This window comes from Psammomys obesus, unplaced genomic scaffold, assembly GCF_907164565.1.
Source record: "Psammomys obesus unplaced genomic scaffold, mPsaObe1.curated_primary_1811, whole genome shotgun sequence".
In the NCBI taxonomy this organism is placed as follows: Eukaryota; Metazoa; Chordata; class Mammalia; order Rodentia; family Muridae; genus Psammomys; species Psammomys obesus.
This window is the reverse complement of record NW_026596085.1, coordinates 2,482,349-2,494,380: the sequence shown is the minus strand read 5'-3', so window position 1 is coordinate 2,494,380 and position 12,032 is coordinate 2,482,349. Positions and strand designations below refer to the sequence as shown.

The window sequence follows — 12,032 nt, the reverse complement described above, 5'->3', positions numbered from 1 at the left end:
TCTTTCTTTCTTTCTTTCTTTCTTTCTTTCTTTCTTTCTTTCTTTCTTTCTTTCTTTTTCTTTCTTTCTTTCTCTCTCTCTCTCTCTCTCTTTCTTTCTTTCTTTCTTTCTTGTTTTTCGAGTAAGGGTTTCTCTGTGTAGCTTTGTCTGTTCTGGACTCACTTTGTAGACCAGGAGATCTGCCTGCCTCTGCCTCCCCATGTGCTGGGATTACAGGCATGTGCATAATTCTGGCAGGGAATTATCTTGTTTTCCCTAAAACGCCTCTTTCTCTAAAACCCAACAGGGTGAAAAGGTCCTTAAGCTTGCTGAAATATGCAGGAAATTTGAAACAGAGGAAGAAAAGGTACTACCTTTCTATTCTTCAATACTGACTCCCAAGGAGCAGGAGGAGATGGAGAAGCAGAACCCGGAAGAACTCACAGAGGAGCTTGCCAAGGTAGAGGGGGAGGGCCCCGCCCCGGTGGGCAGGTGCCAGGCGGCAGGTGCCAGGAGTGTGGCCTTACACCTCCCTCCTGTGACTCCACCCCCAGCTTATGCTGGACTATTCCGGGATGGAGAATTTCTGGAAAAGATACAACAAAGTGAAGCTGGAGGTCCTGAGCCTGCAGCACAGGCGGGCACAGCTGCTGGACATGAGCGCGAAGCTGCGGGAGATGCTCAAACAGTACCTAGATGGCATCTCTGTGAGCGACGAGGTGCTGAGCCAGCTCAACCCACTCTTCATCGTGAACCACAAGAGCAACCTGCCTGCGCTGTCCCCCCAGCGGGGCCACAAAGGACAGCCAAACATTTACAACGTCATCGAGGCGGCCCACATCTGGCGGCCCAAGTCGCCGCCTCCCGCATCCTGTCTTCCAGCACCCTGTGATGACAGGAAGGGACCTCTTTCCAAATCCCCGGGAGGTTCTCCTGTTTGAAACCCAAGTGCTCCCCTGTTACAGACTCGGATGGAAGCTCAGGACTGCACTCTAGTTATTTATTAGCACTATCCCCTGCATGTAACCAGTAAGTTATCCCTTAAAAATAAATAAAAGTAAGACAAAAAAACTTCCCTGTAGTTTGGAAGTTCCCTAAAACAAACCAACTAACCCAAGGTCCTCAGGTGATGGAGGCACATGCCTTTAAACCCAGCGCTAGGGTTGGTTGTGGGCCCAGAGCTCTGCAAGATCTACAGAGTGAGTTCAAGGACAGCCCGGGCCACAGAGGAAAATAAAAACAACCAACGAAACAAAAAGTCTCACCCAGGCCTCAAACTCCCTGTTTAGCTGAGGATGACTTTGAACTTCAGATCCTCCCGCCCCTCTGAGGTCACAGGTGTGTGCCCCCAGGTCAGCCATGCTGGAGCTTCAGATTGATCAGGGGGTTTGCATCCTAGACAAGCATTATACCAGCTGAGCCCTGCCTCAGCCCTGGTAAGGTCTTCATCATCTTTGTTTACTTCAGGGACATTATGGTCCCAGGGAGAGAATGCCTAGGTACCTTACCAGGAGGTGAAACTGGCTTCCTCCACAGCATCAAGACACTGCAGGAGGCAGATTCAAGGCCAGTTCTTCAAGGTATGTTAGGACACCAGGAGCAGGAAAGAGGAAGAGGTGCTCCAAGACCCCTAGCCACTCAACTGCAAGCAAGATCTCAATCCAAAATGCTTTTTTTTCCTACCCATGAAAACAACCTCAGGGGCTGGAGAGATGGCTCGATGGTTAAGAGCACACTGTCTACTCTTCCAAAGGACCCGGGTTCAATTCCCAGCACCCACATGGCAGTTCACAACTGTCTCCATTTCCAAGGGATCTGACACCTTCATGCTGATGCACAAAAATGAAATTAAATAAAATTAAAAAAGAAAACAGCCTCAAAGTATCGGGTAAGAAGGGTTACACGTCTGTAACTGATGCTGAGCCAGGAGGCCTGTGAGTCTGAGGCCAGCTTGGTCTACACAGCAAATGCAAGACCCTGTCTTAGAAGAAAAGGGAACCACAGAGACGGCTCAGCAGGGAGAGCACTTGTTTCACAAGTCTGAAGACCTCAGTTCAATCCCGGAACCGTCCTACAGGTGGAAGGAGAGAACTTTACAATGGCGTCTGATGCCCACACTCAGGCTGGCGCACGGTAATAAGGAAGACAGTAAAGGAAGGGGGTGGTACCAAAAGAACACAACGTTTTGTTAGAAACCCGCTATTTATTTCTTCTTACTCTTGCTTCGTTTCTCCTCTTTCAGCTTCTTTTTGGAGACTTTCGGTCTGCTGGCCTTTTTGTACAGGTGATACCCAATCAGCCCCAGGAGCGCTGGCACCATTGCCATGCCCACCAGAGGCAAAACGCTCTTCAGCAGCTTTTGCCAGTAGTTGGCTCGAATCAGTGTGATCAGCTCCACGTCATACTGCACCACTGCGTCCGCTGGAGAGGCAGAGGGCAGGGGGTTAGGGTCTACACCCACATCCTCTGCGGGGTGGGGTGGGGTGGTGGTTAGAATTGTGTTCAATCCAGAGCTTCGAATTGGGATTAAAATGAGGGTAGGCCACAGAAAGCAACTTTGACTCTGGCAATTTGAAGTGTGGGGCTGGGTTCCCTGAGCAAATGCAGAAGAGGGCTAGGAGCAGGCTAAGGACACGCATGTTGACCTTAACTGCAAATAAACACATGGCTTGCAATCAGGAACAGACCTTTAGCACAGGAAGTCTGCAGATGGGAAACACACAGGCCCCTCCACATTTGCCAGGAAGCATTTGTTTTTTAATCTTTAAAGATTTATTTTTATGCATATGAGTGTTTTGACTGTTGTGTGTCTGTACACCACACACATGCCTGTTATCCTTGGAGTAAGGAGAGGGTGTCGGGTCCCCCTGGTACTAGCGCTACAAACGGTGGCAAGCCGCCATGGGAGCGCTGGGACTGAACCTGAGTCTTGCAGCTGTGCTCTCAACTCCCCAGGCGTCTGTGGAGTGCCACCAGTGAGCATTCCCACGTGACAATCCCCTATACCAAAAGGACTCCAGTTCCAAACAGCCACAAGGACCACAGGGATAGAATTCTTATAGGACTAAAATTAACTGGGATAAAAGCAGATCTCCTTAAAAGCTCTACCAACCAATGAGCACACGCAATGTAGTTCTTGGCAGACTTTCAAACAAGGGCTGGAAAAGAGGAAAGATATGCTTGTGGAGGCCGGAGGGCGTGAGAGTCAGACAGTTGCAAACAGAAGCCAAGCAGCAGCACTGGGAATGGGAAGAGTTTTCTAAGCTTTTTGTTCTGTTTTATTCCTGACACTGGGGCTCGCTCTCTAGTCCTAGGTGTCTTGGATCTCACCATGTAGACCAGGCTGGCCCCCAAATCACAGAAATCCACCTGCCTCTGCCTCCCAAGTGCACCACAACTCCCGATTTGCTAAGGGAGATGGGCTGGAGAGATGGCTCAGTGTTTAAGAGTACTGGTTGCTCTTCCAGAGGACCTGGGTTCAATTCCCAGCAACCACATGGCAACTCACAGCTGTCTGTGACTACAGTTCCAGAGAATCTGACACCTCCACACAGACATATATGTGGGCAAAATACCAATGCACGTACAATAAAAATAAATAATAGAAAAGGAGATTTTGCCTGGTCCTCCCTACCCTCCTTTCAGGGCTCCCTAAAATCCCATACTGGGCTCCCTAAAAGCCCTTACTAGTCTAAGAATTACATTACCAGAGCTCTGTGGAGAAACATGTTTTACCTAACAGAACATGTATTTTAACCCAAAGCAAGAGACACACCCATCTTGGAAAATCTGTCCAATCTCTGCCCTTGTCAGCAGTAATATGTGAAGGTAAATTCTAGGAATGAAAGTCAACTCATCCTGGCGGTCAATTCACTGGCTCTATGTGAGGGCTTTTGAAGGTTGCTTTTTCGTTTGGTTTAAGATACTTTGGTGTCCTGGGATAAGTAGTATTGGCAGCAAGACCCACACGGCCCAATCAGGTGTGAAAAAGTCACCATCTGTCTCAGGTCAAGCTAGGGCTCCCTAACAGGCCGTCTGTAGCCTCTACTGGAGAAAGAGTGGGCTTGAAATGGGAGCCCCAGCTAACTTCTCTCCTCAGAGCTGATGTGGACTTCCTCAAGTTCTAGACAGAGCACAGCTTGTGGTTCTTAGGGCCCTGTTGTGAGGGCAGGAAAAAGGCCTGGGCAGATTACCTGGGATAGATGGCGGGTACCCTCGCTTTCCATAGGCCAAGTGAGAAGGAATGACCGCCCTTCGCTTCTCTCTGAGGGAAGGCAGGAGAGAGGTGAGCTGGCAGCCTCAGCCTGTTTGAAGGATGGCCAGAGGCCCTACCTGCCTCTGATACACCAAAACATTAAGCTCTCCACCTAGCAGGTTGGCCACCAAAGTTTGCAAACTCCCTCCAACACCTCAACTCCCCCAACAAAATGGCCAGAGAGGTCCCCTCAGCTCTGGATGCCCTCAGGGGTCCCACTGACCTGCGCCTTTCCCATATGACAGGGGCCCTTTATTCTCCACAGTCCTGCCGACTGGGATAGCAGATGGCAGGGAAAGCTTCCACACGGGCAGTGAGGCCCAGCCTGTCCAGATACTCACCCCACACACATATCCAGAAGGGTCTGCTCCAGACCTTGAGGGAAGAGACATCATGGAACTAGAAGCTACACGCATTCCCCACCGCACCCAAGAGAAAGATCAAAGGCGGGATGGACCCTCATCAAGAGTTTTGCTCCACTTCTCAAACTCTTACACCCCCTCCCTAGTGGTGTGCGGGACAAGAAGGGCATTAGAAGTGGAATTTGAACACGAGGTACCCGAAGACCCTTGGGGTCTTACTCATTCTAGCAGGCTTTTCCAGAGTAATTTAGCCGGCCAAGGCACTACACAAGGGCTTAGGTTAGGAAGGGGATAACGACGCCGGGCACATACCTGGAATCACCTGCTTTTGGCCAAGTTCTATGACCAGAGGATCTCTGTTCAGAGAAGTGTCAATAATGCGTCCACCTACCAAGCTGCCCTGAAGACAAAGAGCGAGAACTAACCCCCGCCATTCCCCCCACAAGACAGGCCACACACACCGCCAGGCGGCAACCCCCTCAGCAGCCTCGCATCCTGTCCCCGTCTCCTCCAACCCCCACCCCCATGGGGCAAAAAGGAACAGGAAGCCCCAAGGGACTGGTGCTTCTTGGAGATCTCTCCACCCTTCTTTTCTCAGTGCTGGAGAGGAACTGGCGGGAAAACAGGGAGGTAAAAGCAGCAGGCCAGAGGACACCCCCACTCCCGTCCCCACGTGCCAGCCGACCCTAGGACCGGAGTTCTCCAGCGCTGCTTGCCACGTGTCCAAGCCAAGGCTGACGTGTTTCAGCAGGGCGCCGCCCCCTCCCAGGCCACGCCTCGGCCCCCCAGACCCCTCACCGTGTAGTGTATGTGGAGCGTGTCTCCATAGGCAGCGGATTCCGTGCACGGTTCGGGGGGCTGCACCTATGATCAGACTACAAGGGTCAAGGCTGCGCCTCCTAAGATCCCGTTACCTTACGGAGACCCAGCACCTTCTGCCCCGACTCAGTTCCTGCACTTCCTCTCCTCTCGGCTCACAGTTGCCTTTAGGGCCCCGCGCTCCCCCACGACCCCGGGCCTCGAAGGGTGGAGGCGGCGGCGCGGGGCTGGGGGAGGGGGCGGCGCTCTCCTCACCAGGGTCTCCACTTGCAGGGTCCGGACAGGACTTTCGGTTTCTGGCCCAGCCTCAGCCCGCCGCCCCGCCCCACTGAGCAGCAGCAGCAGCAGCGGCAGCGGCAGCGGCAGCGAGAGCGGCAGGAGCAAGGGGCGCAGGGACATGACTGGAGCGGGTCGGAGCGCCGGGGTACCAGCTCAGGCTGTTCGGGCGCAGGCGACAGGACGTGTTCCCTCAGCTCCAGGTCAGGCTGGGATGGGCGGGTCACAAGGAGCAAGCTCCGCCCCCTCCTCCTGGTGCAGCCCTCCCTCTACCTCGTCCCCACCTCCGGGAGGGAAGAGGCTACGGAATTCCCCACCCTGTGATCGCGGGTTCTGGACCACGCAATAGCACCTATTTGCCACTGTGAAGGGGGGCGTTAATCTCTAACCTTCGAACTGCTCCCATTTCACAGCTAGGGAATTTGCCCAAGGTCACCACGCCAACTGGTGACAGGCTTTGAGCACAGACCGCGTTTGTTTTCTGCTTTTCCCCTAAGATATGTCCCCTCCCACTAAGCCCAGAGGCAGGTGTCCAAGACCCTTCTCCTCTCCTGCTCACTGTGCTCTCCTTTAAGCCTAGGAAGAGCCTGGCGGCTGCTCCACACTCATCCAGGAAGGCACTACAGGGCTACTTTCCTGAGAAAAGGGTCAACCGCTGATCTTTTCCTCTAACTGGCATTTCCTTCCTGTTTTCCTCACTGTCCTTTTTCACTTTAGCAGCGCGGACAACAACGGTCTTGTGTTTGTGCAAGGGCTTCAGTTTTCAAAAGGGTCCCGAGAAATTTTAGGTGGTCTTACCAGCTTCCCCTTTCAGGATTTGAACCCTTACTGACAACCTAAGCTGTGCTACCTAGCCCCTGGTCGCTCAGAGGCTGTCACCCGGCCCCTCCACACCACACTGAGGCGGTTTCTTGGTTCAGTTTCCTCCTTAGCACACAACTCCACCTGGGCATCTGGCCAGCACCCCAGGCTACACAAGCCCAACACACTTCCTCCCGTTTGAAACAACCTGACCGGGCCTTTCTGAGGGTTCTCCGTAAAGGAATATTCTGAGATTCCTTCCATCTCTGAAACCTAGCCAGTCTCCTTTGGGTCTTCCCTCCCCAGCCTCCTCCGCGCCTCCATTTCCAGGGTTACCACTCTACCTAAGCTCTCATTTTCTCTCCGGGGGTTGATCTGTGGTACTGGGGATCCAGTCGAGGGCTCTGCTCATACCAGGCAAGCACCTTAGTTGAAATTCCTAATCTAGGAGTTTTTGTCTTGTTTTGTTTTTTTAAGACTTACAGAGTGTTCTGCCTGCATGTCTGCCTACAGGCCAGAAGAGAGCACCAGATCTCACTGTAGATGATTATGAGCCACTATATGGTTACTGGGAATTGAACTCAGGACCTTTGGAAGAGCAGCCAGTGCTCTTAACCTTTGAGCCTAGGAGTTTTAAATACTCATTGTCAGGGGCTAGACAGATAAGGGCTTCAGAGCACTTGCTGCTTTTCCAAAGGACTGGAGTTCAATTACCTGCAGACATCAGATGGCTCAAAAATTCCTAGAACTCCAAGGGCTCCAACACCCTCACTTCGCCTCCATAGGTACCCACACACGTGGCATACGGATACATAAACATAATAAAAATAACTGCCAGCCAGGTGGTGCGGTATATACCTTTAATTCCAACACTCCAAAGGCAGAGGCAGGCAAATTCCTTTGAGTTTCAGGCCACCTAGGACTACACAGTCAAACTCTTAAACAAGCAGGCAAGGAAGCAAACAACAAACAAAAACTAGAAGTCTCTAAAACTCGAACTGATACAGTGGGCTACAATGGCGTTCCTCTATAACCCCAGCATGGCTACAAAAACCCCTCTCTTACACGTACTTCTAACATTGGTACATGTGCTTAGAGATGTAGCTCAGTGGTAGAATGCTTATCTAGGGTTTTGTTTCTCTGCGTAGCCCTTGCTGCCCTGGACAGACCAGGCTGGCCTCGAACCTGGAGCCCTGCCTCCTGAGTGCTGGGATTAAAGGTGTTCACCATCAGTGCCGGGCACCTGTCTGGGGCTTAATCCCCGGAAACAAGAAAAAAAAAACACCTGTGTATCTCACTGTATGAAAATATATTTGACACCTCCCCCTGGGGGGAGGCAGCCTTACCAGGCCACAGAGGAAGACAGTGCAGCCAGTCCTGATGAGACCTGATAGGCTAGGGTCAGAGGGAAAGGGAAGAAGACCTCCCCTATCAGTGGACTGGGGGAGGGGCATGGGAGGTGAGGGAGGGGGCTACAGCTGGGATACAAAGTGAATAAATTATAATTAATTTAAAAAATAAAATATTTTAACAAATACAAAACTACACTTCAAAATCTCTCTTAGAAACTAGACACAGTTGTGGCTAATATGACATAAATTTAAGTGTTGAAACCACTGTTTTAGACTTTTTATTAAAAAAAAAAAAAGGCTCTTTAAGGACACCAACCCAGTTATTTGAGTTTCATGCTCTACTCCTTTCTTCTACCGGCCTCCTTCCCTTCTTCCTGTGACCAGAAAGTACACGAGAAGAGTTGTGCTCTAGCAATCATATTGGATCATGAGGATGGAAGGCAGGCCCTAGATGGTGAAGCACAAAGATGGAAGTGTGAGTCCTTGGTAAGTGGAGCCCTGGATTACCTCCTACCAACCCATTTTAACGGAGAGAGAACATTCTATCTCCACTCTGACCCCCAAGCTTCCCTCTGTGCGATTCTCTACACTGCTGGCACATTCACATCATCTCCCATGTCACTAAGGGCCCGTGCAGTTCCTCAGCCTTCATCTTCTTTCCTCAATTAGTAAACTGAAAGCCTTTTTCTTTGAGAAGTCCACCTTGGTTATGAACTTGGAATCCTCCTGCCTCAGCCTTTTGAGTGATGGGCTAACAGTCGAGTCCCATCACTCTTGGCTCTGAGAACCTTTTCAGAGCTTGAGCTTTCTCCCATGTTTGCATCTTGTCTACTAACTGAATCACACCTCCCTACTCCTGGACTGTGGCCTAGCTCTGAACCCTTCATGCGTTCTCAGCTCTGTGCACAGCTCGCGCTTTTCCCTTTCCCTCTCAGTTAGCTCCAGATGTTTAACAGCCCCTTTTCAAGTCCCAATTCTCCTAGCTAACAGGGACTTTCACTTACTGTTTCGCTCTTCCATGCCCCTCAAAAAGCCAGCTGGCAGGGCTGGAGAGATGACTCAGTGATTAAGAGCTCTGTCTGCTTTTCCAGAGGTCCTGAGTTCAATTCCCAGCAACCACATGGTGGCTCACAACCACCTATACCTTCTACTGCCATCTTCTGGCATGCAGGTTTACATACAGATAGAGCTTTCAAAATAAATAAATAAAATTAAAAAAAAAAAAAAAAAGCCAGCTGGCTCACTGATGGCAAGGACAAAGTATGGCATGCCTAGAGCTCTCCAGGTACTGACAGCACGATTCTGGACAAGTGTTTTATTTCACTTTTCAAACAGGGTCTCTTGTAGCCTGAGCTAGCTTCAGAGCAAGCTGCCTCTTAAAACAAATGAACAAAGCAAATACTTGCCGGGCAGTGGGGGCCCATGCTTTTAATCCTAGAGGCAGGTAGACCTCTGTGAGTTCAAGGCCAGCCTGGTCTATGTAGTGAGTTCCATGTCAGCCAGGGTGACAGAAAAACCCCATCTTGAAAAACAACAACAACAAAAAAAAAACCAAAAAACAAACCTCTTTTTCTCTGTTGCGAACATGTACAGGCAGGCGGCCACCACAGCATGTCTGGAGTCATCTGACACCTTAAGAGGGCGGACCACGGGGCCCATCTAGGACTCCACTCCTATGCCTTGGTGGCAGGCGCCTTTCCTGCGGAGCATCTCACTAGCTCAGGCTCGTTCCTCCACCCTCTACTGCTCAGCATTCAAGCCACATCAGCCTCATGTTTTCTTTTGAATAGATGCTGAACTATTAAATGAGAAACCATTTAAATATCTAACTATACTGTATGAAAACCTCTAAGACAAATACATACACTTCAATTTAAGAAAATACACGTGATGTGGATGGACTGCATTTTAACTCCTCCCCAAGGATGTGTAACTGCATGCATTCAGAAGCGCGGGGGCAGGGTGGGGGCTGCTTACCCAGCATGCACAGATGCTGGGCTCAACCACAGCACTGCCTTCACTGTGCTTCAGTGCACACAACTTCAATGCCTGCACTTGGAAGGTGGAGGCAGGAGGATCGAAAGTCTAAGTCACGCCCAGCTACGTACTGCGTTTACAGGACAGCCTGGGATACACAAGACCCTCCCTATCTCCTTCTGCTTGCCCCATTTTGCGACAGGGAGTATGGGCCTGGTGACTAATTGTTCTGAGGTCTCCCCGTTTACCTGTACCCTGTCAAGAAGCAGTCTCAGTTCTGATGTCTTTTTTATGTAGCCCAGGCTGGTCTTAAACTTGCAGAGACCTGCCTCTGCCTCCTGAGGCTGAAATTACAAAGCTGTCTGACACCTGGCTGACACCCCATCTCTTAAAAAAATAAATAAAAGGAACTCAAAGGCTGTGCCCCAAATGTCTGCGGAAGGCTAGGTTTGGAGACGGGAAGAGTAAAGGGCATAGGTGCAGCGTGCTGTTCTGCATACTTACTTATTGTTTGGGTCGCTGGCGACAACGGCTGCTTAGTTATAAAACCACACGAGCGAGCAAGACCTGCATCAGTGTAAGGCAGCAGTTCTCAATCTTCCTAAGGCTGTGACCCTTTGCTACACTTCCTCCTATTGTGGTGACCCCCAACCACAAAACTATTTTGTTGCTACTTCCTAAGTGTAATTTTGCTCCCGTTATGGATCCTAATGTAAATATGATTGTGATACCCAGCCCCAAATGGGCCTCAAACCCCCCCCCCCAGACCTGTTGATACAAGACCTTCAGGTGCTCCATGTGTGCTGAGCCAAAGGGCCTGATAAGGGAAGAAGAGTAGAAAAGACCTTGTCTTCTTCTAGATACAATGTTTCTCTGTGTAGCCATGGCTGTCCCGCAACTCTGCAGACCAGGCTGGCCTCGAACTTACAGAGATCCACTTGCCTCTGCCTCCAGAATTCTGTCTGAGATACTCTTAAATGATATTTTTTGTTTTTTAGATAGTCCTCATGTACCCCAGGTTAACCTCAAACTCATTATGTAGCCAAGGCTGCCTTTGTCTCCAAATGCTGAGGTTATAGCATCTGCTCTTATGCAGTGCTGGGTAACCAGGGCCTTATCATACTAAGCAAGATACCACCCACTGGGCTACATCCCTAACCCCTTAATGTGGAATTGTTTTTTGAGACAGGGTTTCTCTGTGTAGCCCTGGCTGTCACGGTATTCTCTGTAGACCAGGCTGGCCTTAAACTTACAGAGATCCACCTGCTTCTGCTCCTGAGTTCTGGAATTAAAAGCTTGCACCACTACACCCAGCATTTTTTTTTTTTTTTTAAACAAGAGAGAAGAAAGTGTTAAAGGCAAAGAGCCAAATGTCTGGAAGAGATGCGGGGACCAGCATGGCTAACTGAAGGTAAAGAGAAGCCCACGGAGAGGAAGGTAAGAGCTGGCGGCAGTGAGCCTTAAACAGGAACACCCGAAGCGTCTGGGCAGCACACAGCAGTGGCTAACTGGAATGTGGCACACAGGTAGACGGCTGTCTAGGCTCTGGGGCTCTGTAAGGCTCATGAATGGAGGGCGGGTAGGGTAAGGGAAGGCAGTAGAAGAAAAGGGTAACTATTTCAAACAGTAGCTCCTGAGGGGCTGAGCACGGTGGTGTGCCTTTAACCTCAGAAGAATGGCACAGGCAGATACACTGTGTAGCAAGTTGCAGGCCAGGAGGGCCAGAAAAATACAAAAATAAAAAACTTTTACCAACCCACCCAGGGCAATTTCGTAATGCCCCAGACATGGACCAGGAGGAATCACTTCCTTTGGACTAAAAAGGAAAGTGAATTGATTCTGAAAGCTGGCCTGGCCCAGCCTAGGTGCACAAGTGGAGATTCCAGCAGGACTCAGTTGCCTACAGCAGACAGGTGTACACAGGGAACTGCTCCCCACAACCCCTACTGCCACTTAGGGACTGGATCCAGGCCTTATTTTCTGTTGTTGTTGTTGTTTTTTTGGAACTGTGAATAGAACACAGGGCTTTGAACTCCTGAAGCCCATCCTCCACCAGCCGTTAGGTATGACTTACACATTCAAGCATCCAAGAACAAAGCAGTTAGCTCCCAAATCCCTTGGGTGCTCTCACCAAGAACACCAACCCTCCATCCATGCAAGATGTGGCAAGGACAGGGCAGATCTTCCTATCCTATCTATACCCTGTAGCAG

General features: G+C 50.4%; 2 protein-coding genes across 3 annotated transcripts in view; one reads left to right on the top strand and one right to left on the bottom strand.

Moving 5' to 3' along the window:
• The window catches only part of Ccdc65 (coiled-coil domain containing 65), a 14,629-nt gene extending 12,481 nt beyond the window's left edge, over positions 1-2,148 (top strand). For both annotated transcript variants that reach the window (XM_055627194.1, XM_055627193.1), the window contains 2 exons: positions 287-439; positions 534-2,148. In XM_055627194.1, the coding sequence (XP_055483169.1) occupies positions 287-439; positions 534-920 (540 nt within the window). In that variant the 3' untranslated portion in view covers positions 921-2,148. The remainder of the gene's footprint in view (positions 1-286; positions 440-533) is intronic.
• Positions 2,149-2,162: 14 nt separating this feature from the next.
• On the bottom strand, positions 2,163-5,917 carry Fkbp11 (FKBP prolyl isomerase 11). The gene is made up of 6 exons (XM_055627195.1): positions 5,671-5,917; positions 5,395-5,460; positions 4,909-4,996; positions 4,576-4,609; positions 4,173-4,243; positions 2,163-2,400 (listed from the first exon to the last, which is right to left on the bottom strand). Exons 1-6 carry the CDS (start codon positions 5,812-5,814, stop codon positions 2,183-2,185), a joined length of 621 nt encoding a protein of 206 aa, XP_055483170.1. The 5' UTR covers positions 5,815-5,917; the 3' UTR covers positions 2,163-2,182.
• Between the last annotated feature and the right edge of the window lie 6,115 nt (positions 5,918-12,032).